General features: G+C 51.1%; 2 protein-coding genes across 4 annotated transcripts; both read right to left on the reverse strand.

Annotated features, from left to right (window-relative positions):
• Positions 1-272: 272 nt before the first annotated feature.
• Positions 273-16,623, reverse strand: GANAB (glucosidase II alpha subunit). Of its 3 annotated transcripts, XM_045485563.1 has the most exons (25): positions 16,494-16,623; positions 13,727-13,831; positions 13,474-13,582; positions 13,133-13,260; positions 9,249-9,428; positions 8,670-8,735; positions 7,796-7,865; positions 7,540-7,627; positions 7,356-7,452; positions 6,923-7,103; positions 6,172-6,325; positions 5,721-5,956; positions 5,512-5,638; positions 5,327-5,406; positions 4,954-5,097; positions 4,756-4,852; positions 4,326-4,427; positions 3,905-4,148; positions 2,781-2,845; positions 2,509-2,585; positions 2,322-2,396; positions 2,016-2,129; positions 1,782-1,894; positions 1,518-1,618; positions 273-1,379 (listed from the first exon to the last, which is right to left on the reverse strand). In XM_045485563.1, exons 1-25 carry the CDS (start codon positions 16,529-16,531, stop codon positions 1,270-1,272), a joined length of 2,901 nt encoding a protein of 966 aa, XP_045341519.1. In that variant the 5' UTR covers positions 16,532-16,623; the 3' UTR covers positions 273-1,269. The 3 variants fall into 3 exon arrangements, with proteins under 3 accessions (XP_045341519.1, XP_045341520.1, XP_045341521.1); XM_045485564.1 differs by lacking the exon at positions 8,670-8,735; XM_045485565.1 differs by lacking the exons at positions 13,474-13,582; positions 16,494-16,623 and having other exon boundaries at positions 13,727-13,832.
• A 173-nt stretch (positions 16,624-16,796) lies between these two features.
• On the reverse strand, positions 16,797-21,392 carry INTS5 (integrator complex subunit 5). The gene is made up of 2 exons (XM_045485562.1): positions 21,239-21,392; positions 16,797-19,945 (listed from the first exon to the last, which is right to left on the reverse strand). Exons 1-2 carry the CDS (start codon positions 21,316-21,318, stop codon positions 16,966-16,968), a joined length of 3,060 nt encoding a protein of 1,019 aa, XP_045341518.1. The 5' UTR covers positions 21,319-21,392; the 3' UTR covers positions 16,797-16,965.
• Between the last annotated feature and the right edge of the window lie 5,421 nt (positions 21,393-26,813).

Genomic DNA, 26,813 nt, shown 5'->3' on the forward strand with positions numbered 1-26,813 from the left:
CATGACCTGAGAGGAAGTCAGATGCTTAACCGAAGAAGCCACGCAGGCGCCCCTCTGGTCACCACCATTAACTAGGCCTACTAAAATCTGATGACCTTGCCGGACTCCTCTATGAAAATACTGGCCTCTAGCAAGTTGAAGACCACTTGCACTTGCTCATTTTGCTGAACTGATGAGGCCTATGCTGAAGCTAGATGAAAATCTCAGGCCCTCAGGCTTCTTCTAAGGGTCTGTGGTTCAGGCCAGAACTAGAATCCAGACACCAACAGTTATTTATGGTTTATCTCTTTATTGTTTCTCCTTTTATCAAAACCTGTCACAGCTGGGGGCCAAGAGGAAGTAAAAAAAATTGCCACAAATATTCCCCCTTGTCCCCAGTTAGTCCTGTCCCACCCCCCGCCCAGGGCTTCGGGCCAACCCTGGGCACACATGATCATCTCCCCCCACCCTCAGCCTTCTCGGAACAATAAATACAGGTGACCGTGATTCAATGAAACCACAACTGATTTCTCCATCTTGAATGCCCCTCAAGGGGACAAAAAGGGGGCAAGAGAAGTTTAATGCCCATCCCCTCTTAAAGAAGAGTGGAAACTTCTTTCCCCCAAGGGACAGGGGAGACAGAACTGCCCCTGTCAGAACTGCAGCAGCTCTAGAAGCAATCAGGGAGAGGAAAGGTTGGGGTGACAGGGAAGAGGATGTTCTCCAGCAACCTCACTCCTTTGATCCATTCATCCCTTATCAGGTAAGGGGTGGTCCCAGTGTATCAATGGGGCATAAAAAGGGGAGCGCTGACAGAGAAGAATCAGGAGGAAGAAATAAAAGGAGGGAGAGCAGTTTGGTGGGGAGAGGAGGGGAAGGAGAAAAGGAGCCCTAAAGCTCACTGCCCTCATCTTCTTCCAAGAAACGGCATCAACACACAAGAGGTATGAATGAAGAGGGTCTGGAGGGGATTCAGGGCCCCCAAAAGAAAGGAAGAAAAGAGAAAGCAAGGGCCTCGTGGTCCCCAGGTCTTCACAGGTGAATGTGCTCCAGTTAGAGCAACAGAGTGTTGGGGGAATGGAGGGAGACGGTGTCAGTGGGGTGGGAGAGGTCGGAAGATCACAAGAGGAAGTTAGAGCCCAGGGACAGCTTCTCATCCTGCCCAGATGTTGGCAGAATCTGGGTCTTCAGATAAGAAAGGTGAAGTGTGGGGAGGGTCACACTCCAAGGCAGAAGGAAGAGGAACTCTTATCACCGCCGCACCCCTCCCACCCCCCGGCATCCCTTGGGTTATCGCAGGTGAATACTCCAGTCAGATGCCACATTGATGCCAGGCTTGCGCAGGATCAACACAGAGGTCTCAGGGTCATGCTGGAAGGACAGGCGGCTTTCGGGAGATCCTGGTGGAAAAAAAAGAAAGTGGCACACTTATAGCAACAGGTTATGGCACAGCAACTACTTTGCTATGGGCAAGGTGTCCCTGGCCCTGCCCCTACATCCCCTCTGTCCCCACCCCAGGGGCCAGCCTTGCTCTTCACCTTTTGTCTGGAGTACCACGGCTGCTGGCTTTCCGGCCCCTATTATCACCACCCGCTCAATCCAGATGGGTGTCTCAAAGTGGCCTCTGGGGTCTGCTGAGCTAGAGGGAGCAAAAGCAAATGCCCATCAGGGAGAAGGATGTCAGAGCAGAAGGAAGGACGAGACCTTAAACAAGGTCATACGCAAGGTCATAATACAAGAGAAGAGTACAATGTGCGGTGAGCATCCCCGAGGCTACCAAGGAAGAATGGGCACTTCGTTACCTGGAGACCAGGGTGTTGCCAGAGAATGAGAACCGACGTAGCAGGAACTCATGGCGAGTCTGATAGTTGAACGTGTGCCCATCATCTAGAAACAGCTCTCCTTGGGCGGTACCCTGAGCAGGGGGTAGGACGGATGAAAGCCGGGGCCCAAGAGGGAGTGAGGGGCACCCCCCGGGGGACTGAAGCCCGGTAAGGGAGCAGAGGGCTGAGGGGGCTCCCTGTCCGTGTGCTCACCTGGGGACTGAGAGCAACAAAAAGGGTGATGGGGTCCTCCTTCATGCAGTCGGAAGAGCGCCGCACCCGCATCCATCGGGGGATAATGGTCCCTCCACGCTGGAACACGGGGATCTAGGGCGAGAGCAGCGCTGGGATAAAGTTGCCCCACTGTCCAATCTTGGGCCCTGCAGTATGTCGGGCACTGCAGTGGCTCTTGCTCTTCCCCATCTGTGCCCACTTAAGTCCTAGACCCTGAAGCACACACTCTCTCCTTCTGGAAACTTACAGACAGATGGAGCTGGCAGTTGGGCTGGGCATACTCACACTGCTTAGAGTGACAGGCAGGTACAGGGTCTGGGGACCATAGTGCTTCTGGTAGCTCTGAGTGTCATACCACACCTGTGGGTGGCAGGAGAGATACTTGGTCACTCACCACACAGGGCCCCCATCCCATTTACCCTCTTTGGCCTCTACCACCTTTCCCCACCACACCCTTTCTTCCTTAACTCACCTCCCCTTGGCCAGGCAGATAGACCTGCACGCCATGAGCCCCGGAGTCTGATACGGGGTGAACCAGTAACGCATCCCCTAAGACACACCAGAATCAACTGTGAACTGAGGGGGTCGGTTCCCAGACAGGGAGCACCAGAACGCCTGCCCAGCCTCACTCACTCCTCCCTTCCTGGGCGTCTACAGCCACCCCCCACCCCCCACCCCCCACCACAGGTGCTCACTGCTCAGCCCTATCCCAACCCACCATCATCTGCCCTCCCCGTTTCTTACCAAGCAGGAACTGATCATCTATACCGAAGGTGGTCACATCCTGAGGATAATGCACCCACAGGGGCCTAGGGAGGAAGCAAGACAAGAAAGGAAGACACCTGCTGTCTTGGCAGATGTCAAAGATGCTGCCCCAGGACCTGGAGGAAAGAACAGCACAACCCAGGAGCTTGCAACCAGACAGCCCAACTGACCTGAAGGCCTCGGCTATGCACCCTACCCTGGGGCTAGTCATTGAACTTGCTAACCCATCTCCTTGCCTCCTCCTCCCCTGTCCCATCTTGAAACATTCTCCCCACAACTCTCCAGTGGCCATTTTGTCGTCCTGGGTCAGGTGAAATTTTCCTCTCCCATATCATCTTCTACCTCTCCCTCCAGTTCCTTACCCTGAGACACACAAGGCTTTCTATTCCTGGAACACAACAAACTCATTGCCACTGTACAATTTCTGCACTTGCAGCCTCCTCGGTGAGAACATTCTGCCTTGAGGTCACAGGCCATCTTCTTCATTAGTCAGGCCACCTCTCACATGCCCTTCTTCTTAAGAAGGCCATTTGTAGAAATTAATTCCATATCCCTGTTCTATTTTTTCAAAGAGCACTGCTGGCAATTTTCTGATTTGTATATTTGCATACGTCCGTCTGTCTTGCTCCCAAGGACAGAAGGACTCGTCTGCCTTGGTTCAGCCTCTGGGGATAGCGATGAACAACGCCTGGCAGTAATGTTTACTGCTACTCATCCCCTTTATTCTTTTCTTACTCTTGACCTTGAAACCAGAGTTTCCCTTTTTTTTTTTTTTTTTAACGTTTATTTATTTTTGAGACAGACAGACACAGAGCATGAACGGAGGAGGGGCAGAGAGAGAGGGAGACACAGAATCGGAAGCAGGCTCCAGGCTCTGAGCCATCAGCCCAGAGCCCGACGCGGGGCTCGAACCCACAGACCGCGAGATCGTGACCTGAGCTGAAGTCGGACGCCCAACCGACTGAGCCACCCAGGCGCCCCGAGAGTTTCCCTCTTTTATAAGGCCCTGGTGGGTGACAAGAGACGCCCAGAGATGGAACCCAGTCCCCACTGTCCCTCAGCCACCTCGGCCCACTCTACACAGACCCAGCTGAATGCCTTACCTCATGACAGGAATGCCTTCACGATGAGCCTGATAGAAGAGAGTGTACCAGAAGGGCAGCAAGGAATACCGCTGGCCCAAGGCATCTCGGATTATGTCATGGTACTGGGTAGGTAACAGCCAGGGCTCTCGCCGCCCAGTGTCCAAGTGTGCGTGTGCCCGGAAGAATGGCTGGTAGGCACCCATCTGGTACCAGCGCACAAGGAGCTCCGGCTCCGGATTTTTGAAGAAACCGCCCACATCCGCTAAGAAAGGGGAGGGAGGAAGCAGGTTGGGAAAGGGGGTGAAGGAGGGCTGCTGCCGAAGGAGCTCCCCCGGGCCCCACCCTGGACCCTCAGCTTGCTCTGTTCACGCCTGGGTCCTGCGCCCTCTCCTTGCTCCTCTCCCACCAGACCAAGACCCCCAATTCCTCCCCCTCTCACCTCCGCAGAAGGAAAGTCCCACCAGCCCCAAGCTGAGACACATAGGGATAGAGATCTTCAAATGGTCCCATTCAGCAGTGTTGTCCCCTGTCCACACAGCTCCTAAGGAAGACAGGGAGATGGAGTTTGCAGACAGTGAAGGGCTCCGCTTTTCATACAGCTGACTCTTCCGACCTGCCACGTCCGCTCTAGGGCCCCCAGGGTCCTGTTGAGGAAGGCACGGCAAAATGCACAAAAGCACTTGAAAGGGGACAGGACCCCCGATATCTGGTTCCCTTTGAGTGCCAGGGACAGCGGGGTGGGGGATGCGGTGCGCTGTTCTCGGAGGACAGCTGTGTGGATGGACTGCTCGGAGAAGCAGGCCTTGGCGCGTCACTCTTCCAATCTGGCCTTCACACCCTCTGCCACAGCTCTGTTCTCCAAGTCTTACCGAAACGCTGGGAGCCGGCGAAGAAAGCCCTGCTCAGGACAAAGGGGCGCTCTAGGCCCCCAGAGCGCAGCACAAGCCCCTCTGCAGTCGCCATGTGCTGGGTGGAGACAGAAGAGGACGGGTGGTGAGGAGCAAAAAGCCTGCCGTCATCTGGTGCGAGTTCCCCGACCCTCAGGCCCTCCTCACTCAGCCTCTTACCACATAGAAGCCATAGATGTTATGCACGTCTCGGTGCTCCCAGCCCCCATAATGTTGCGCATCCTTGAGCATGGTAACCTCAGGACCATTGAACACAGATGGTTCGTTCATATCATTCCAGACATAGAGGTTGGGAGCTGAGCCCTAAGTACACAAGGCAGAAATAGGGTCAGAAAGACAAAGGAGAGAAAGATGACAAACTATGAAAGAACTCCTAGGAATGCAAAAGAAGCCCTTCTCAGGGTCCTCCCAGGATCAAGCCTCGGGATAAATATAGGCAGCCAACCACAGCAGGGCTGGCCAGCGGAGAATGACAAGACTCACGGAGGCAGGGTGGGAAAGACAGACGCGGGGAGGGGAGGGGCTGGCGTACCTCATAATTGTCAAAGCTGAACATGTTAGCCCACCAGGCCCTCATCGTGGGATTGGTAAAGTCAGGGTAACCAGCTGCGCCTAGGACAAGTTAAGGGTGGCTGTCAACCTGCAAGGGGCAAAATGGCTACCATCCTAACTCCCTGGTTTCGCGACAGCCTCTCCCTCAACTCTAGGCCCACCTACCTGGCCAGCACCAGCCCTCGTAGTCAGAGCCATCCCGGGTTTTAACATACAGACCCCGGTTCTGCAACTCTTCGTGTACGCGGTAGCCGGAGTCCACCTTGATGTGGGGGTCCACAATGGTCACCAGCTGCGGGCAAGGAACACGGGCGCTCAGAACTCTCCAGGGCTGCTGTGCCTGAGAAGACTAAGCATGGCCACAGTCCTCTTACCTTCCGCCTCTTGGAGGCCAAGTGTTCGAGCATGGTAAGGGGCTGGGGGAAACGGCTGGGATCCCAGGTGAAGTACCGCTTGCCATCAGCATGCTCGATGTCCAGCCAAATGACATCACAGGGCAGGTTGTGATCATCGAAGCCCTGATCGACTTCCAGCACATCGGCCTCATCCCGATAGTTCCAGCGGCTCTGGTGGTAGCCGAGGGAGAAGAGCGGGGGCAATGCCTGGGTCCCTGCAGGCATGGGGGTCACAGTGGGGTCAGGCCCAACCCGGGGCCAATGGGAACACCCAGAAATCGAGGGAAGTTTGTCAACTAGACAGAAAGCGAAGGGTGTGGAGCTAGGAAGTAGGCTGAGGCACAGGATTTTTGAAAACGCAGTCATCCCTTTCAAGAAGACAAGGGCCAGCAAAGGAGGCTGCTGGCTGGCAGAGAGGGGACGCGCGTACCTGTGAGGCTGGCATACTGCCGGAACACATCAGACACAGAGGGCCCAAGCAGCAGGAAGACATCAATGATGCCACTCTCTGACATCCAGCGGACATCTGTCTGCGGGGTCTCCCCAGAGCCCTGCAGGTAGTCTAGCATCTTCCCAAACAGGGTCTACAGAGGGAACCACAGACACAGGTCTAACACCTACCCTCTTCTTCCTTGACCCGGCGACAAAGCCAACGTTCTCAGAATCCTCACACAGCTGGCTCCTAACAAGTCACTCTGGGCTGAGGTGAAGGGTCACCTCCTCAGTAAGGCTTTCCCGGACCACACCATAAAAGCAGCACTGTCCCCATCCCCAGCATGTGACCACTGCATTTCCTTCCCAGCACTTACCACCACTGAACTCCCCTGCCTTGTTACATGTCTAACGTCTGTCTTCCACCCTGACAGCGAGGACCTTTCCTACCTCAATGAGCAATACATTCCCAGCACCTAGGAAAGTATCTAGTACGTGATGTGGAGTCAATAAGAAATGTACCAACAGTAAGTGCAGAAAGGGCAATACCTTCCCCATTAGTATGTGTTTTCTGGAAATTACTGGGGAATTCACATGCTGCTCCCAAGGCCAAGGGCCTCTTCTCCGTTGCAGTCCCCAAACAGGTACCCCTGTGGGCCTCCCGCCAGCCTCTTTAAAGCAAATGCCCTAGCACACCCGTTTGTCTCAGGCCTGATGATACACTCATTGGTCCCCGCCTGCACGCTCACCTTCCCTGCAGTGTTAGAAGATATGTCAACCCAGGTCTCTGCGGCATTGAGCCAGAAGATGCCCAAGTCTCGATGAGGGCTATGTGCCAGGAGCACAGGCACAGACCCATACAAGGCCATGGGGTTGTAGAGCTCATACTGGAATACATCCAAATTGTAGAGGCGATACGGCTCCCCACCCCTGAAGGCAGACAGACAGACTGGCCTTAGGCTGTGGCACCCACAACCTCCACCCCACAGACATAGGTGAGTAATAAGAACTCGTTCCTCTATCCTTACTTGAAGAATTTTCTGATCACCAAGGAGATCTGGCCTCAGGAAGTGGTTCATGCTTGCCTGGAGTATCCAAACTGCATGGACACCACCCCACAGCCTCAACTTCCGACCTCTCTCTCCCCTCCCCTCCATGTCCTGGTGTCACCATGGGACTCACTCAGTGACCTTCAGCCGCAGGTTTTCAGCATGCTCAGGGATCCCATACACATGCTCCATGCCTGGCAGAGAGAAGTCCAAACCCACAGACGTGGGGCCTGGAAGGAAAGCAAAAACTGGGCTCCAGAGCTCCCGTTTGACAAGGAGTCCCTGCATCCCTGCCCAAGGCTCTTGCAGTCCCTCACCATATGGCTTGCTGTCAGAGTGGGTTTTGAATGTCTCCTCCCAGGCTCCTGGCTCATCTTTCTCTGCCTTCCCCTGGGTCTCCTCTGGCTGTGAGGAGGAAAGCAGACCACCTCCAATCACACAGAGCTCTCTCTTCCCCCACCCTTTTCTAAATTCCATCTCCGATGAGGAGACTGAGCTCAAATTTCCTGTGGGCCTTTCCCCTCCAGCCTCCCGGCCAGCCCTGTGCCCCAACCACCTGGCCCACCGACTTGCCTTGTCACCGTCCCCGGGCGTTTCCTCGGGCTGGTCCCCACCACCCTCAGCTGGGTCTTTTGATCCTTGCCTGGAAGGTAGGAGAGCTGTCTGCTCCAATCCAGAGGGGGCAGGGACGAGGGGCTAGTGGAAGGAGGGGTAAGGGAATAGAGAGCCAAGGGTCCAAAGGAACGAAGGCATTGGAGGAAGGGACTGAATGTTAAAGCTTGGTGAGGGACCCCAGCGAGCAGATAAATGTGCCAAGGACGGGGAGAGAAATGAGGAAGGGAGATGAGTAAATGCCACCAGGAGGGGCCTTCCACACACAGGACCAAATCCCCAGCCTCTGCCCACTTCCAGAAGAGACAGGCAGGATGGCTCCAGTGCCTGCATTGGGAATGCCAGTGCTGGCTATGCTGCCTCCGAGACTCTGGCCCCAACTACTGTCACCGGGCCTCTTGGCCTGACACCAGGGTTTTACAAAGGCAAGTGGGTCGTACCATGGTCAAGCCTCTACGGATATATGCAGGGACTCAAACAAGAGGTTCTGCCAAAGAATGCTTTCAAGGGCAGCTGGCAAGCAGCTCTACCTAGAGCCTCAGTGCGCCCCAGCTGAGAGCCAGAAACCCCAGCAACAGACAGTATCTCTCCACCCCTTGGCAAAGCAAGAAGCTGCCTACATTCCTCAAGGACTTCCAGCATTTCATCTTCCTTCTCCCAGGGGGCTCCCAGCCAAGGGAACAGGGAAAAGTGACCAGATACCCACATACCTGGGGAAAGAAGGGTGAGGGCAGGGTGGGGCATGGGAAGGTCTGGGGCACCTTCCCTTGGGGGCCAGAGTAAAGGGCAGGTAAGGGCAGAGGAACAGATACAGTACCAGTGGCCATGGATTTACCTAGAGAAAAGGTTCTTGATCTTATCCCAAATGCTACCGAGCGTGACACTAACTTTATCCGAGAAACTGGGGCAGGAGGAGATGGGTAGGGAAGGGGGAAAGGAGGCACAAAACCAACACAAAAACAGAAACATAAAAGTGAGTTTCAGTCGACAAACTTCCAGAGATGGGGGGGTGGGGGGAAAAGAAACAAAACAAAACAAAACAAAACAAAACAAAACAAAAACAAAAACAAAAACAAAAACAAAAAAAACAAAAAAAGGAAGAAAATAAATCTGGGAAATGTGATGGTGTGAGAGGGGAAGGAGGAAAAGGCAGACCCAGGCAGGCCTCCCAGAGCAGGTGCCCAGGGTACAGCTCAGGGACAAAATTGACTTGCCTCCTGGTCTGTACAGGAAACGGAGAAAACTGTGACCCGGGTCTGCTTCCTACCCTCCCTGAGAGTCAGCTTCTCCCAGCCCCCACCCCCTACCTGGTGGTCCTGCCACCCTGTTCCCTCCCAGGGAACCAGTGCCAAACCCACCACACCCCTAGGCTCTTTTACACCAGGTCCCTTCCGGTCCCAGGCCCCGTACTCACGGGACCCTGGGGGCCCTCTGGTGCTCAAAATCCAAGAGTCCTCGGGCATTGACACTGAGCAGAAGGCTGCGGTCCTCTAGCAGGTCAAGGCGGAAGGGCCGCGCCGTCAAGATGATTTTATAGGGTCCCTCAGCCACAGTAAGCTCCACACTGTTGTCGTCACGGCCAGAGACAGAAAGCCTGGGAAAGAGATCAGAAGGGATACAAGGAAGTGCAAAGGATCAAAAGTAGTCACAACACTTCAGAAGAGAGGGGACCTGCGAAGGGCTATAGGCGTGTGGGGACAGTGCCAAGGATGGACAAATCAAAGGAATCAACTAAGCGCTGGGCAACGGACCCAAGCATACGTAGAAGTTCCAAATGTAACAGAGGTAGCATGGCAGTTCGGTGAGGAAAGGACTATCCGATAGTGAAGGAGGAAAAACATTTTGGGAATAGGAAGAAAATGGTACTATCTATATTCCTACCTCATACTAGATACTAATATCAACTCCAGACAGGTTATGATTCTTTAACTTTTTTTTTTTTTTTTCAACGTTTATTTATTTTTGGGACAGAGAGAGACAGAGCATGAACGGGGGAGGGGCAGAGAGCGAGGGAGACACAGAATCGGAAGCAGGCTCCAGGCTCTGAGCCATCAGTCCAGAGCCTGACACGGGGCTCGAACTCACGGACCACGAGATCGTGACCTGGCTGAAGTCGGACGCTTAACCGACTGCGCCACCCAGGCGCCCCTTTAACTTTTTTTTTAAAGTAATCCCTACACCCAATGTGGGGCTTGATCTCATGACTCTGAGATCAAGAGTCACATGCTCTACTGACTGAGCTCGCCAGGCACCCCGAGATAAAATTTTTAGAAGATGTAAACTTGAAAAAAAATTTTTTTTTTCTGACTTTGAAATAGAGAATTATTTAAACATACCTTAGGGGCACCTGGGTGGCTCAGTTGGTTAAGCATCTAACCTTGGCTCAGGTCATGATCTCACAGTTCATGAGCGTGAGCACCTCACTAGGTGAGCTTGAGCCCCGCTTCAGGTGAGGTCAAGCCCTGCACTGGGCAAGCTCGAGACCCGCTTTGGGTGAGCCCCACTTCCCTCTCCCTCCTTCTCTCTCTGCCCCTCGCTCACTCGAGCCCTCTCTCGCTCAAAAAAATAAATAAAAAATAAACACAACTTAGAGGGCTCCTGGGTGGCTCAATCAGTTATGCGTCCGACTTCGGCTCAGGTCATGATCTCACAGAGCCCACTTCAGATCCTCTGTCCCCCTCTCTCTCTGCCCCTCCCCTGCTTGCACATGCTCTCTCTCAAAAGTAAACGTTAAAAAACAGAAAACACAACTTAGAAAGTGCTAACACCAGAAAGTAAAGATTGATATGCATGACAACATTTCAAATCCAGAATTCCTGCTTATCAAATCCAAATTTTCTCATTCAGATGTCATCAAACCAAGAAAAGTTTGAAAAACTGTCCCAGTCTAGAGAAGCCTAAGGAGACTTGACAACTAAATACGTTATCCTAGGTGGGATCCTGGAAAAAGGATAAAAACTATTAGATAAACTTTTATTAGATAAAAACTAGGGAAATCTGAACAAAACATGGACTTTAGTTAGTAACAATGATATCAAGCCATCAGGGATGACAAATGTACTGCATTAATACTAACAACAGGGGAAGAGGAGTGCAGGGTATACCAGAACTCTCATAAGATCCTTGCACTACAGATCTAAAACTATTCTAAAATAAAAATTTTTTTTCAAGACACCTTTAGGAGAGTAAAAAGCTACAAACTGGAAAAGGATAGAGCTACAATACAGGTAAGTGAGAAAGGAACAAGACTAATGAATGGGGCTCCTGGGTGACTTAGTCAGTTAAGCATCCAATTCTTGATTTCGGCTCAGGGGATGATCTCATGGCTCATGGCATCGAGCCCCGCATCAAGCTCTATGCTGACATTGTAGAGCCTGCTTAAGATTGTCCCTCTCCCTCTCTCTGTTCTCCTTCCCCACTTTCGTGCGCATACACACACACTCTCTCTCTCTCAAAATAAATAAATAAGCATAAAAAGAAAAAAAAAAAGACTAATGAATTTCTGGGGCACCTGGCTGGCTCAGTCGGTGGAGTATGCGACTCTTGATCTTGGGGTTATGAGTTTGAGCCCATGTTGGGTGCAGAGATTACTTTAAAAAAAAAAAAAGAAAAGAAAAAAAAAAGACTAATGAATTTCTACAAATCAGTAAGGATGAACAACAGGAGAATGAGCGGAACTATGAACTAGCGTTTCACAGAATTATAAACCAGAACAGATAGACATGTGCAGAGGTGCTCAGTCTCACTAAAAAACTGGGAAAGACAACAAAGCCAAGAAAACCACACAGCATCATTCTACAGCCATTCTATCAACCAAAATTCAGTCCAATAGTATTAAGGGTTGCAGAAGATGTGGGTCAAAGAGGCCTTTTCTATACTGCTGGTGGAAGTGTAAATTGTCAGTTGCTCCGGCTCTACCTTGGAAAACAGTCTTTCCACATTCTACAACTCTGTGGCTCCTTTCCTAGCTCTGCCCCAAAGAGAAACTCGTGCACACGGACACAGGAGACATGGACAAGAGTGCTCACGCCAACACTCTGAATAGCAGAAATACTGGGAACAACCCAAGTGCCCCTGAATGTAGGAAGGGATCAATGAGGTGGGATATATTCATACGTTAACAGTCTACAGCAGTAAACATGAATTTCTAAAGCTACATGCAACAGAGCTATATAAAGTTACGCAAAAAATGGAAATTCCAGGGGCAGTTGGGTGGATCAGTCAGTTGAGCACCTGACTCTTGATTTTGGCTCAGGTCATGATCTCACAGTTTGTAAGATCAAGCCCCAAGCCAGGCTCCATACTGGCAGCACGGAGCCTGCTTGGGATTCTCTCTCTCCCTTTCTTTCTGCCCCTTCTCCTGCACATGTGCACTTGCTCCCTCTCTCCCCCAAAAAAATAAATAAATGTTAAAAAAAAAAAAAAAAAAGGAAATTCCAGAAGCCCACATTCACTAAGTTACTTGCCCTGTAACACTCAAAACCAAACACAACTACATAATTTATGGCTTAGGCATGTAAATACAAATATGTTTGTGTACATATGTTCTTACACATACACGATACAACTGTAAGAACAAAAAAACAAGGGAATGATAAACTTGAGAATAACAATCACCTGTGGGGGTGATCAGGGGCACAGGACAGGGAGAAGTATATGGTTGGGTTGGGTAAAGGGTATACAACGTGGAGGTTCATCATATCAAATTGTAAATTAAGTACTTAATAGAAAGCCATGCACGGGGTGCCTGGCTGGCTCTGTCAGAAAAGCGTGGGACTCTTGATCTTGGGGTCATGGTTTTGAGCCCCACATTGGGCACAGAGATTACTGAAAAAAAAAAAATAAATAAGCAAACTTAAAAAAAAGACAGAGCCATACACGGAATACTCATAATGACAGTGTGGCATGACTCAAGAATTTGAGTAATCCTATCCTGAGTATCTGAGGAGAAAGAAAGAAAAAAAGAAAAGTGATCAGAAGGAGAGGTAAGGGAGGAACCAACCACACAGACATAATGCTGGAGGGCAAGACCTGGGGCCTTGTTTATTTCCTCTCCCATCGTCAGCACCTAGCCCAGGCCTGGCACAGAAACGGAGGCAATAGCTGTTTGCAGAATGAAAGAAGACAAAAAGCGAAAGAGAAAATACATAAAGCAGAGGGAGAAATGGAGCAAGGCTGAGGAGAGTGGCAAGATGCTAGTCAGCTGTTACCCAAAAGCAGAAAAGAAAGTCAAATAAAGTTGCATCAAGAAGGAGAAAGAGGATGCGGAAATGGATAGGTTTCTCAGGAAAAATTTACCGAGCTGTAGGGGGATCAGCCACCAATGCATCTGGCACCCGGTATCGGGGCCGCCGGGGCTCTAGTTCATCAATCCTGATCCGAGTCATGTTCTTTTGAAGCCCTTGGAGCTCCAGCACCAGCAACACCTGTGGGGGCAGAGGTCTGGATGTGGGGAAGGGAGAGGGCTACACCACAGAATGCCCTCTGAACTCACTCCCTCCTGAGGGGTCTCCTCCTTATTCCTCATAAAATCCCAAGATAGTTGGGAAAGCATGTTGGCTGGCTACAGGTTCACCTTTCCCGAATTACCCCTTAGCCATTTCTCCACCCCCACCACACTCCTCCTTTTCTCCCCTGACCTTGGTGACCTCGTTGATCAGATGGACTGTGAGGGCATCAGGACCAAGTTGCAGAGAATCCAGCAAGGCTCGGTACGGAGAGAGGCCTGGCCGTATGCTCCGTTGCCTCCTGCCAAGCGAAATGGGAAGGTGGCCGGGTTCCCCGATGTTCCTAGGTCCCTCTACCACCTCAAGTGTCCCCAGGCTACCCAATCTGCCACAGCACCTCCCACATTACCCCAGTTTCCATCCCACTCTCCAAGAAATATCATACTTGCAGAAAGAACTCTCTTCACAGGTCTTAAAGTTGCTTCTATCCACAGCAAGGGTAACTCCCAGACAGACACCTAAACAAGCGAGTACCAAACCTGTCCAAGACCTGAGGAGAAAAAAGACAAAGAGGCAACGATCAGCACAGAGGTCAGAAAGGGCTCCACCTCCTGAGGTAAAGGCCCCTTCCCACCACAACCCTAAAAGGGGAGAAAGACAGAGTCTGGTTAAATAGAAAAGAAGGCAGAGTGGACATGGGGTGAAGCGTCAGGCGTGAGGAGCTGGCTCGCTCACACCTTCCCTTCAAAAGGCACAGGAAGTGGACAAAGGATCTTTGGCCTTCAGAGGCCCTGGTGTTGACTCTGGTTACATCAGCCTCTCAGAGGAAAGGAGCAGTAACAGCCAGTCCCGGGGGAAGTGGTGGTGCCGTGTGAGGAAAAGAGAAACAAAGCGAGCCAGGCCTTCCCACGGGCAAGGCCTCAGGGGGAGCTAGGGTGAACATGTTAAGGATGCACCCTCAGCTAGCCTGCTATCACAATAGAGTCCTAACATCCCCAGCACCCTAGGCATACTGGTCCTCTGATGTCTACTCCTGTATCTTCAAAATAAGTCACCACTACCACTACCTAAGCCTGAAAAACAAAAAATAACAGCTACATGTACGGAGCCTTAATGTTCCTCCGGGGGCCTGGCTAACTGCCTATATCCCTAGTTTTCAATTTTCCCTGCAGTTTTTAAAAGTGCCAACACCTGGGTCTTGCTCCCAGCGATTCTGACCGAAGTGGCACGAAGCAGGGCGTCAGTTTTTTTAAATTTCCCAAAACAACTCTAATGGGCAACCACCATTCAAAACCACTTCTTTATACACACTACCTCTTTTATCATTTTTTCCGTTATTTTCTTTGTGAATGTAGGGTTGGGGTTTTTCCCAGATGGGAAAATTGAGGCATAATAGGTTCGATGATCCATCCAAAACTGAAAAGCTAATAAGGGGTGACATTGAGACTGAACTCAGCTCTGCCTGACTCCGGGGCCCACATACTTCACGATACACAATACAGCACACAACCTATGAAAAGTGCCTGCGTCATTAAGGACCATTACCCCAAGGTTACCACAAATTGTCACTTCCCCAATGTGCTCTCAAATGACAGAAAAGGGACTAACAGGCTTATTTGAACAAGTTAGTTTGAAAGATATGTTCGCCCATTCTGAGTAAACCCTAAACAGAGGTTCTCAAACTTTATGTCTGTTAAGAATTACCTGCAGGACTTATTAAGTGCATATCCCCGGAGTTCGGGAATCTGCATTTTAAACATCCTTTCCAGTGACTGATGCAGGTGTTCCAAATAGGGGAGAAAACACATGATTCCTTTTCTTCTCAGCCTTAAAAGTTTGCAACCTACTAGCTAACAAGGTAGCTAAAGAGTAGGGCTTACTATATACATTGTATCCAGCATTAGCCTCAATATTGGCTTGAAACCTAAACTAAGGAAAATCACCAGAAAGGAAATCACCCAACACAGTAAGCCCTCCAGTTCCAGAAGAATATGCAAAGGAAGTCAGGCCACACAGAAAAGTGAGGAAACCACCAGGCGCTGTGGTTTGATAGGCCAACCAGGAATAATCAGTAGCAAAACCAGCAGAAGAAATGCTACTAGAAAATTCAATAGCAAGGTTTGGGGCCCAAGTCTTGAGGAGTGACTGCAGCAGGCACACTACACCACTGACCCCAGGTCTACCTGCCCAGAGCAGCAGTAATCAGACTTAAATACCCTCTGGAGTACAATTTGCACAATCTATAAAATGGGCTTGGAGAAACGCCAATGAGGATAGGATTTCTAAAAGATCTTTCAAAGGTGACCTGTTGGAAGGCTCTATGTACTCAGGGATGCCTTGAACGCCCCAGAGCAAGAGGCGGTCACAAGCCAAAGTCAGGAATGAGCCACAGGGTAAGATGCACCCGTTTATTGTTTCAGATCACAGGCTTCCAGAGAGTTGAGTTTACAGTCCAATCTTTTTTTCACTGCTGGTTGACAGTACATGCCTCTCCCACCCCGGTATATCCGTTAGGTCCGGGTAAACGCTTTGTGGCGCTGGTGATTGTTTTGAACCGTTTTTGTTTTTTGGTTTTTTTGTAATATAAACTCGAGAGCGCAGACCAAACTATTCGATTGCATGTTGTGTTTGAGCACCATCATCCAGGCAGACCGTGAAGTTAACGTGCCCAGCGACCGTGAATACCGAACAAGCCAGGGTTGGTGTCCACGTGAAGACAAGGGCAGGGCAGAGCAGGGTCCGGGACTCTGGGGGGTAGGGCAAGAAAGGTAGTGCAGGCCGGACAGCAAGCCGCGGTGCTTCCCGGCTGAGGGGCCCGCGGGGCAGCAGGCTGCGTTCCCGGAGGCCGGGCCGCGTTTCGCCCCCCGCCCCGATGGCCCCGCGCACTGCAGGAAGGAGGCGGCAGCGTTAACCGCCGCGAGCCGCCAAGCGAGGGGGGACGGCTGCGAGCGGCCAAAGCCAAGAAGAGCAAACGGCTGCAGCCCTCTTAAGCCGCCGGGCTGGAGCGGGAAGCCCCAGAAGCAAGGGCCCCCAACGCCGCGCGGATCTACCGCGAGGAAACTGGGGGCGACTGAGGCCGCCTCCAGAGAGACAAAGGGTGCTCACGAGGCCGTGAGTGACAGAGTTTTAGGAGGACATACAGGAAAGAGAGATATGGGGCTTGGGGGGCCTGGGGGCGTCCAGGGCGTGCCCCGGGATTCCGGGCTCCTCACCGCCTCCTACGCGCCGCCACTGCCGCTACCGCCGCCATCTTGTGCCGGGTTTGCTCCTTGACCCCAAGCCTCCCCTCCCCCCGCGCGCGTTGAGCCACGTATCTTAGCGCCCGCCCCTTCCGGCCTTCTGATTGGCCCGGCCACACAACGGCCGGGCGGCTACCCCATTGGCAGAGCGCACACAATAAATACCCGCGGAAGGCGGGGCCAGGGGCGTGGCCTCATGGCGGGGGCGGGATTGTTCAGAGCCAGGCGCTGTCCGACTTTGCCAGCTCTTAAGCATCAGACAGAGGCACTGGACTCTGCTTTTCTCAACTCGGTAAATTTTATTTAGAAAAAAAGGCGGGGGAGAAAAAGTGACACCGCTCTTTAGGCCAAGGTTTAGAAGAGAAACCTCCACCTTTCTGCAGCACCTTAGCCCCCCCTCTCTCTCACTGCTTAACGTCCCTTGGCTTCCGAATCATGGAAAAGGCTATGTCCCCTGCCGAAGGAGAGTGGACGGTGAAGGTGCCTGGAAACGGCCAGAGAAAAGCCCCAAGCGGTCAATGTTGCGGTGGAGGACACTGTGCAGAACCGCGAGATGGGGTCCACCCTCACCCCCACCCTCCCTGGAGAAGTCCCGGATGAAGCGACCACGCTCTGACTGGAAGATGAATTTCTGGGGCAATGGCCCATGCTCCCGGAGAAAGCCCCAGACACTGAGCAGCAGCAGACGCACTTCGAAAGGTGCCAGTTGGCTAAATACCTCGTGCATATTCCCCAGGGCTGGTGGCAGGAGGCTCCCCTCAGCCATGACTGCTACCAGGGTGCAGGATGCCTCCAGGTGCCAAGGGGAGTGAGCTGTATCAGGGTGGCGAGAGGCTTCCCAATGACCCAAGAGGGCGGCCAGTAGCCCCCGCAGGAGCACGGAGCAGTAGCACAGGGCTGGGGGAGCAGCTGCTACCAGCTTTAACAGCTCAAAGAGCAGGGGCTGTTCCCGGAAGCGCCGGCCAATGCGGAGATCCCGCTCCACGGTGGCCCGGGCATGCTCTTCAGGGGGCCAGGCTAGCTCAGCACCAGCTGCATCAGGACACACACTCTCCACTAACGTCACTGCCACTGCTTTGGCTGCCTCCGGGCTCAGGGTGGGAGTCTCCCAGCAGCCCCCACATTCAGTCCCCCCGGGGGCACTGCAGCAGTGCACCAGGAGGCTGAGGAGGCTCTGGGTGTTATAGATCACTTCCTGCTGATCTCGCGACTGCACAAACTTGGGTGGCTTTAGGCCACGACCGATGACTCCAGCGTGGAAAACTGACCAAATCCCTCCAGGACCTGGCACAGCTGCAGTGTGCCGCCGGTTTGTGTCCAACAGGGAGGCAGAAGCCAAAGGAGCGGAGACAACTGAAAGAGTCTCGTTGTCCCTATCCACTTCCCCTCCAAACAGTTCTGTGTTGCCCCGATGTAAGGCTCCCTCGACTAGCAGCTGCAAGACAGCCTTGAGCCCAGCTGGAGAGGTCTGAGAGAGGCGGGTAAGAAGCTGAGAGGCCGAAGCCACACCTGGGGGGCCATGCAGCCTCAGAGAGGCAAAGAAGCGATGCACTCCAGCTCTCACCAGTCCCAGGAGTTGGGAGGGGGACAGGGCTTCTTGAGGAAAGGGACAAATGGCCAGGAGGGAGGCAGCAGCTTCAGCTACTTCCTCCTCAGGATGTAGCAGGAGAGGAGCCAGGTCAGACAAATGGGCTGATGCAGACTCCCCAAACCGGGCCCCTAGGGCTGCAGGGCCCTCACCACCCTGCTGTTCCCACCCGACTAGCAGTGCCAAGTTGCGCAGGAACCGAGCAGTGAAGGGAGGCTGCAAAGTCCCTGCGTGCACCCGAGCCAGGCAGCTTCGGAAAGCCAGAGGCAGGAGGCCAGACAGACTGACCACCAGCCCCGCATATAATTGGGTGGCCAGACTCAATTCTTCAGGGCTTCGGGCCCGGCTCAGGAGATGGCCTAAGGCCTCAGGTCCACAGCTAGGCCGAGTATAGACAGACAGCAGGCCCAGGAGCTGGTGTTGCCAGAGGAAGCGCTTCCGTTCCAATCGTAATGTCTCTCCACACAGCTCTCCGACGTGGTTTCTTAGCGCATCTAGAAAGGGCACAGGGCGGGGGGGTGGGGGCGGACCCAGCACCCCTTCCCCAGGAGACCCTCCCCGGTGATGAACCAGTTTTTGCAAGTGCAGAAGCAGCAGCTGGATCAGCCGGTCACAGGCCTCACGCACAGTGTCTGGCACAGCCAGGCCTTGGGTGGTAATGACTGAGGCAGGCATGGCTGTGTCCACCAGGAACTGCAACAGGCGGTAGGCACCTGCCCCAGAGGCCTGGCTCACCAGGTGCACAGCCAGGTTCAGCATGTTGTCCAGCTCCTCTCGGGGGAATCCCTGCAGGTGCTGCTGCAGCTGGCTCAGCACGGCTGGGGGCTTAAGGCAGTCCACCAGCTCTCCAGAGACCGTGCCCAGCAAAGCTGGTGACATGACCGCCAGCTGCAGTAGGAAGGGAACTGTGGCCTGAAGGGAGGGGTCCCCACTCCGGCCCCCAGTGCCCCCTGCCAGGCTATCATGGAACATTCGCAGAAGCTCCCGTCGGATGCTGTCTCCGTGGCGGGAGGCCAGGTGCCCTAGGATGCCTACAACTGAGGCAATCTTGGGCACCCGTTTCTCCCCAGGGATAGCAGGAGATCCAGGAAAGGGGTCTATAGAGGGGGTTTGAGAAGAGCTTCCACCACTGCCACCAGCTCCGCCTCCAGCCCCACCGTGAACACAGAAATCCTTAAGGCCACAGGAGAGAACTCGGGAGATGATGGTGCCAGGAAAAGAGGAGCCAATATGGGCCACAACCCAGTCGAAGTGTGGGGAATGCTGGACAGAGGTATCCAGCAAGGCATCCACGCAGGCATCTGGGCAACTACCAATGAGAGCTGAGAGACACTGAACATAGATGTCCATTAACGTGCGGGTGGCCCGGCAGCCCATCCACAGCTGCAGCAATTCGTTGAGGGAGCCAGTGGCATGGGGCACGCGCTGGTGCTGGCCTGAGTATGTGCTGCTCAGCTGCCCCATGAGGTCAATGGACCACGCGCTAATCACAGGTGCCCAGGCCTTCGGGTTGGCCCGGATGAACTCAGACAGCACCTGCTGCACTTCCTGCACCACATCTTCTAGACCAGGTCCCCCAGCAGGGACGTGGGAGGGTGGGGGTGGACGGAGATGAGGGGGGCCAGCCACAGGGCTTTCGTCCAAGGCAGCCAGGTGGGCCCGGACGCTCTCATCAAAGACGCCTCGCAAGTGGTCAAGCACGGCGGCCCGAGCCGGTGGCAAAGAGCGGAGCAGGAGAAGGCCACAGCGAGCGTGTTCCCGGGCCGAGAGTTGGTGGCCCAGAATAGGGTCCACGCCAGTCAGAAAAGCCTTGATTTCCTGGGACAGCTCTTGAGCACTGAAAAGAAAGCAAGAGAAGCAGACTTAGAGTATTGGGAGATGGTGGGCACATTACATTCCCTCTGTGAGCTTCGGGTTTTTTCCACATAAAACAGGGATAACTGTGCTTCAAAAGATAATGCAAGTGAAGCACTAATGCACCATATCAAGTTTCCACTAATCACCCAATAAATGCTACCTATTTTTCTTTCAATAATAACAATAATGTCTATGTTAGATAACTCACCTCAGGTGCTCTTGAAGTACTTTATATGTATTATTTCAATCCAGACAACAGCCCGATAAGGTAGGTACCATTATGTTCCCATTTTACAGATAAAGAAACCAAGGTTAAGTAATCAGACTATAAGCTCCAAGAGGGCAGTAAACATTTCTGTGCTCTTCAACACCGAATACCCTTCTACTGAGGTGCCTGGTATATGGAAAGCACTCCATTAAGTATTTATTGAATCGAGTAAGTATACCTTGTGTGGCTACAACATCTGCTTTAAAAACACCTTTCCAACTTTACTGCCCTTCCCCCAAAACACAAGCACCCTCGTTAAGGCCTCCTAGTACCTGTTTCCTCCCATATTCTGCAAGCATCCTAAGCACACACCACTTGGACCCCACATCAACAACCACCACCTTCCCAGCATTCTCAGTGTGCCTTGGAACCACGGTATCCCCAGGGTTCATACAAGGTAATAATGTCTGCCTTTCAGCCTCTTCCCCTCCCAAAACATATGGCTTCAGTCGTAGGGGTTCAGAAGCCAGTGTTATGGGAAGAGGCAAAGTCCCCTTCCTCTTACTGCCTTTTCTGCCAAAGACCGCATCCTCTAGGGCTCCGACTGTGCCTTGATTTCTTAAATAAATAAATAAACCACCCTAAGGTAAGGGGGAGTATCTTAGTTGCAGGACAAGGGAAAGGCTAGAGGGAAGCATTTTGTGGGCCTGGGTTCTCAGGGAGACTCCATGAAGTCAGGGGACCCTGGGTTCTCTCGGCTCTAAAAGGGGCAGGACAGCTGGGTTCCCAAGAGTTCTGATATCCCCAACTCCTGTGAGAACAAGGCCGGGATCTGGGATAACGGGGCGCTGCGGGTTAGGGGGAGGCACGACCGAGATCTTAGAAGGGCGGGCACTGGAGCCCAGAGTTTTGGCGCGGCAGCCCCTTGAGTTCTGGGAAGACCCGACCAGGAATCTCTGAGAACCCTGACGCGAGTTCTCGAGGTAGGATCCGGGTTTCTGCCGAGAAGGCTGGGGATCGGCGCAGGGCCGCGCGGTGGGGGAAGATGCCAGGGGCTCTGACTACCTGAGCGGCGCGGGACCGTGGGTGGCCGGGGCAGGCCCGGGAGGCCCTGGGGCCCCGGGAGGGTCGCACAACGCGGACATCCCGGAGCCCTAGCCCGAGCCCGAGGCGGGAGCGGCGAAGCGCAGGTAGCGCATGCGCGCTGACGGGAACCCTGAAAGGAACCAGCGACTAGGCTTCGCAGGAAAACCAGTCCGGCGACGTCCGCGACCCTCATAATGTTGGTTCCGGACCGGAGTCGGGATCCCCGGAGCAGGACTGCGACTGTAACAGCAAGAAGCCGACCCGCCCGCAACAAAACCATTTCCCCCCCCAAAGGGCCTTTGACACACAAACTAAAGCAGGCTGCGGCTATTCACACTGGATTTAATTATTTTTGTCTAAAGCCAAAAATACAAAATATTCAACTCGCGAGGTTTTTAAAAAAGGAAGCACTGGGAAATATTTTAATCAACAGTGACAATATTAAACGAATAAACAAGTAGATAAGTAAACAGACCGTGACAATGGAGAAAGCAGTTAAAGGAGAGAAGGGAAGGGAAAAGCGAGGCGGGGGGCGGGGGGTGGGGGTGGAGAACGAAAGAAGGGAGAGAAAATTCCCGAGAGGAAAAGGAAAGAGAGGGAGGAAGAGGAAGTCCGAAATAAATTGGGTTGTAGGTGTTCTTCCAGTCACAAGCTGGCTCTACAGTCATGTTAGTCTCCGTTCTTTAGGCTTTGCTCTCTCTCCCCAACCTGCCAACTCAGGGCCCTCCCTCTCCCTTGCGGAGAGGGAGCCTGGAAACTGTATGACAAACTCCTATGCATTCATCAACAGCCCCCAAAATGGCCAGTCTGTCTAGCTTAAGCTTCAGCTCTTCCACTTACTGGCCGTGTACTCTTCTTATCCTCCCTATGCCTGCTTCCTCCTCGGGAAATGAGAATGATAACAGTACAACTACCTCCTAGGGTGTTGTGAAAATTGAAACCAGGGAATATGTTCACTGATCCTAAATGTTGGGATTCACGAGTGAATAGTCAAGAAAGAATTCTTGAGACGTCTTCGGTGCTAAAAAGGGAACAGGACCTGTGGGCAAAAAGAGCTGCTCTTGGTTTGTAAGGAGGCGCTGATTATAAACTTTCAGGTTGGGGAGGGGGTTAGGAAGAGCATTAGGTCTCTAAGGAATTTGGAAGAGAGGTTTCTAGGATCTTGAGGGGCTAGCTGTTGTTAGAAAAAAGATCATTTACTACAACCTAGTAAACTCTTAGTGTGAGCCCCCTTAAATGTGTATCAGTGGGTCATATGCTTAGGCGATGATTGCTAACATGTATCTTGGGCAGGTAGAGATAAAGAAAGTTTCCAAAGGAATTTATTACAGGATCCTGGAGGTCCCACTAATGTCATGCTAAGGTTTTCTTTTGCCTCTTGCAACATATTAACATTGAGGCAGCTAAGCTTCCAGAGGAAGGCCACTCTGCTTGTCTCAAGTACTTGTCAATAGGCTATAAGTTGTAAGGAAGTTTATTTTTTTTCCTTTTGTCTTTGTTCTCCCCATCATATACTACCTACTAGCAAGATCTGTTCTAGAACAATAAATATTTCTGCTCCTAACACTGTCTCCAACTGGGACCCAATACTTACCATCTGAGAGCCTCAACTTATGATCTGTAAAAGGAGATTTTGGGGGTGCCTGGGTGGCTCAGTCCATTGAGCGTCCAACATCGGCTCAGGTCATGATCTCACGCTTTGTGGGTTCAAGCCCTGCATGGGGCTCTGTGCTGACAGCTTGCTCAGAGCCTAGGGCCTGCTTCGGATTCTGTGTCTCCTTCTCTCTCTGCCCCTCCCCTGCTCGCACCCTGTCTCACTGTCTCTCAAAAATAAATAAATGTAAAAAAAAAATTTAAGGAGACTTTTGAAACATGTAAGTTCTCCAGGAATAAGACTATTATGTGGTCCTTGCTCTTAAGGATTTCATAATCCAAAGGTGCCTGTTTTGGTGTTGGACAGATCTAGATTCATGTCTGCAATTTATCAGCAGTGTAACCCTGAGCAATTGACCCAACTGTTTGAAGCCCATTTCCTTATCTGTAAAATGCGTATGTCTCCTATCTGACAGATTTTTGCAAACATCACTTAAGATCACTTATTAAAGGGCGCCTGGGTGGCTCAGCCAGTTAAATGTCTGACTTCAGCTCAGGTCACGATCTCACAGCTCCTGAGTTAAAGACCTGCTTCCAGCTCTGTGCTGACAGCTCAGAGCCTGGAGCATGCTTCAGATTCCGTGTCTCCCTCTCTCTCTGCCCCTCCCCTGCTCACACTCTGACTCTCTCTGTCAAAAATAAAAAAAGATTTAAAATAATTTTTTTAATTAAAAAAAGAAGATGGTGCACCTGGGTGGCTCAGTCAGTTAAGCGTCCGACTTCAGCTCAGGTCATGATCTTGTGGTTCACGAGTTTGAGCCCCACATGAAGCTCTGTCAGCTCAGAGCCTGGAGTCTGCTTCAGATTCTGTGTCTCCCTCCCTCTCTGCCCTTCCCCCACTCATGCTCTGTCTCTCTCTCTCTCTCTCTCTCTCTCTCTGTCTCAAAATATTAAAAATGTCTTTCCTGAGGCACCTGGCTGGCTCAGTCAGTAGAGTGTGTAACACTTAGTCTCAGGGTCATGAGTTCAAGCCCCATATTGGATGTAGAGCCTACTTCAAAAAAACATAAATTAAAAAAAAATGTCTTTCCTTCTCCTTCCTATTGCCTCCCCTCCTCTCTTTACTGCATCTGAATACATTTTCAAACAACCGCTTTTCCTTTCTGTGTTCAAAACTGGACATAATTCTGTTTCCCTGGAAAATTGGCTGATCCCAGTCTTAGGCCAGGGGAAGTAGCAGGTGAGATTGGAACAGATCATCATGTCAGAAAACAAGGAAGTGCTCAAATACTGATGGTGTTGTGTCAAAAGGACACAGAGACCACCTTGAAAAGGCTCCTGTTGGCCAAATTTTGGCCATGACTTCAAGCCTGTAAAAGCAATAGTCATAGATTGTGACACACTGAGAAACAATCAGAATCCGTAGTGATATTTTTATAGAGGAAGGGGTTTTCTTTACAGAATATATCACATGAATAATATCAGTGACTGAAGGATAAAATTAGAAAATTACCATTTTGTGCAGTAACTTATTAGGTAAAGATTATCATGGGTGCTAAAATCACGGGGTGAAAGGATTTGGGGGAATAGGGTATTCATACAATCTCAAAGTAGCAGCCCCAAAGGTTACTTATGAATTACAAAGGGAAAGTATACTTTAACAATGGAGAAATCTGACAGACACCCACTTAACCAAGTTTCTACACTTAGAAGCACTAATCGTGAGACAAATTGATGTAAGCAACGGGAAATGGATTATTCCTAAATAGATAAATAAAATTACACTGGGCTCTTCAAAAATGTCAAGTTACCTAAAATAGGTAGAAGTGCTGTGGAATGAGGGGCACCCGGGTGGCTCAATTGTTCGAGCGTCCAACTTCTGCTCAGGTCACGATCTTGTGGTTCATGAGTTCAAGCCCCACATCGGGCTTGCTACTGTCAGTGAAGAGCCTACTTCTGATCCTCTGTCCCCTTCTCTATGCCCCACCCCCACTTGCGCTCTCTCAAAAATAAACATTTAAAAAAAAAGCACTGTTGAATGAGACAAAAGAGATAGGACAATTAAATGAAGTACATGATCCTTGATTAGCTCCTGGATTGAGGGGGAAAACAGCTATAAAAAATATTATAAAATATAAAAAATAAAAATAAAAAATATTTTAAAAAATATAAAATTAAAAAATATATAAAATATATAAAAATATTATTGGAGGGGCTCCTAGTTGGCTCAGTAGGCTGAGGTCCCACTCTTCATTTCCACTCAGGTTGTAGTCACAGGGTTGTGGGATTGGGCTGTGTTGGGCCTCACTGAGTGTGGCGCCCTAGATTCTCTCTCTCTCCCTCTGCCCCTCTCCCCTGCTCACGCTCTCTCTCTCAACAACAACAACAAAAGGATATTATTGGAAAAATTAAGGAAATTCAAATATGAAAAAGTCAGTATTAGCTAATGTTAAATGTCTTAGGTGTGATAAGAGTATTTTGGCTATATAAAATAATGTTCTGGGCCACCTGGGTGGCTCAGTCAGTTAAGCGGCCAATTCTTGATTTTGATTTCCTCTCAGGTCACGATCTCACAGTTGGTGAGTTTGAGTCCCAAGTGGGACTCCTTACTGACAGTGCAAAGCCTGCTTGGGATTCTCTCTCTCCTCTCTGCTTCTTCCCCTGCTGGCTCTCTCTCAAAAAAACCACAAAACATAACACTAACACAACACAACACAACACAAAAACCTCTAAAAAAAAAAAAGAAGGAATGTTCTCTGGGGTAAAAATCTCATCTGCAGTTGACTTTCCAATGAGTCAATAAAGACACATGCATACATATTTGCAAGTGCATAACAGATGACTGTTGGAAAATGCTAAAAATTGGCAAATTTAAGTAGAGTGCATTTATAAAGGTTCATTGTACAGATTCTTTACTGAATTTGAAATTCAAAATATGTAGTTGGCAGAGGGGTGAGGTGGGATGGGCTGTGGCAGGGAGAAAGGAGGTGCAACGCTGGACCCAAACCCTCCCTCTTCCAAAGAAGCTTACACAGATTAAACAGGGCAGAGAGATGTTTTTTCCCCCCTGTTGAACACACCTCCACACAGGCAGCTTTTCACTTTAATTAAACACCCCCAGTCCTGTCATCCAACAGAAGTTCTGAATGTTAAATGGGAAAAATAATGCTCGGTCTTCACTTTATTAAAAATATGATCCTTGGCGACTGGCTGGCTGAGTTGGTAGAGCGTGCGAGTCTTGATCTCAAGGTCATGAGTTCAAGCCCTGGGTAGAACTTACTTTAAAACAAGAATTTATTTTTTATTTACTTCAAGCAAATTTTTTTTTAATGTTAATTTATTTTTGAGAAGGAGAGAGAGAGGGAGAGACAGAGAGAGAGAGAGAACAGGGGAGGGGCCAAGAGAGGTAGACACGGAATCTGAAGCAGGCTCCAGGCTCCGAGATGTCCGCACAGAGCCCACGGGGCTTGAACTCACAAACTGTGAGTCAGATGCTTAACCGACTGAGCCACCCAAGTGTCCCCCCCAAAATTTTTTTAAATAACAGTGGATTTTTTTTTTTAAGTTTACTTATTTATTTTGAGAGAGAAAGCACAAGTGATGGAGACAGAGAGAGGGAGAGAGAATTCCAAGCAGGCTCCACACTGTCAGTACAAAGCCCGATGTGGGGCTCAAACTCATAAAGGTGACATCGTGAGCTGGGCTGAAGTCAGATGCTTAACCAACTGAGCTACCTAGGTGCCTCTGACTTTTTTTTTTTTTTTCTTTTAAGTAATCTCTACACCCAATTGGGATTCGTACTCACAACCTGAGATCTAGAGTCGCATGTTCTACTGACTAAGCCAGCCAGGCACAGAGGCTGGCTTCTCGTTGCCTTTGCTCAAGTAAGCTCCGTGGGTCCTATTTCCTGTCTTGTTTCCCCACTCACAGACCCCGCCCGTTCCTACATTTAATCACACAC

Source organism: Leopardus geoffroyi, chromosome D1 (assembly GCF_018350155.1).
Source record: "Leopardus geoffroyi isolate Oge1 chromosome D1, O.geoffroyi_Oge1_pat1.0, whole genome shotgun sequence".
Classification (NCBI taxonomy): Eukaryota; Metazoa; Chordata; class Mammalia; order Carnivora; family Felidae; genus Leopardus; species Leopardus geoffroyi.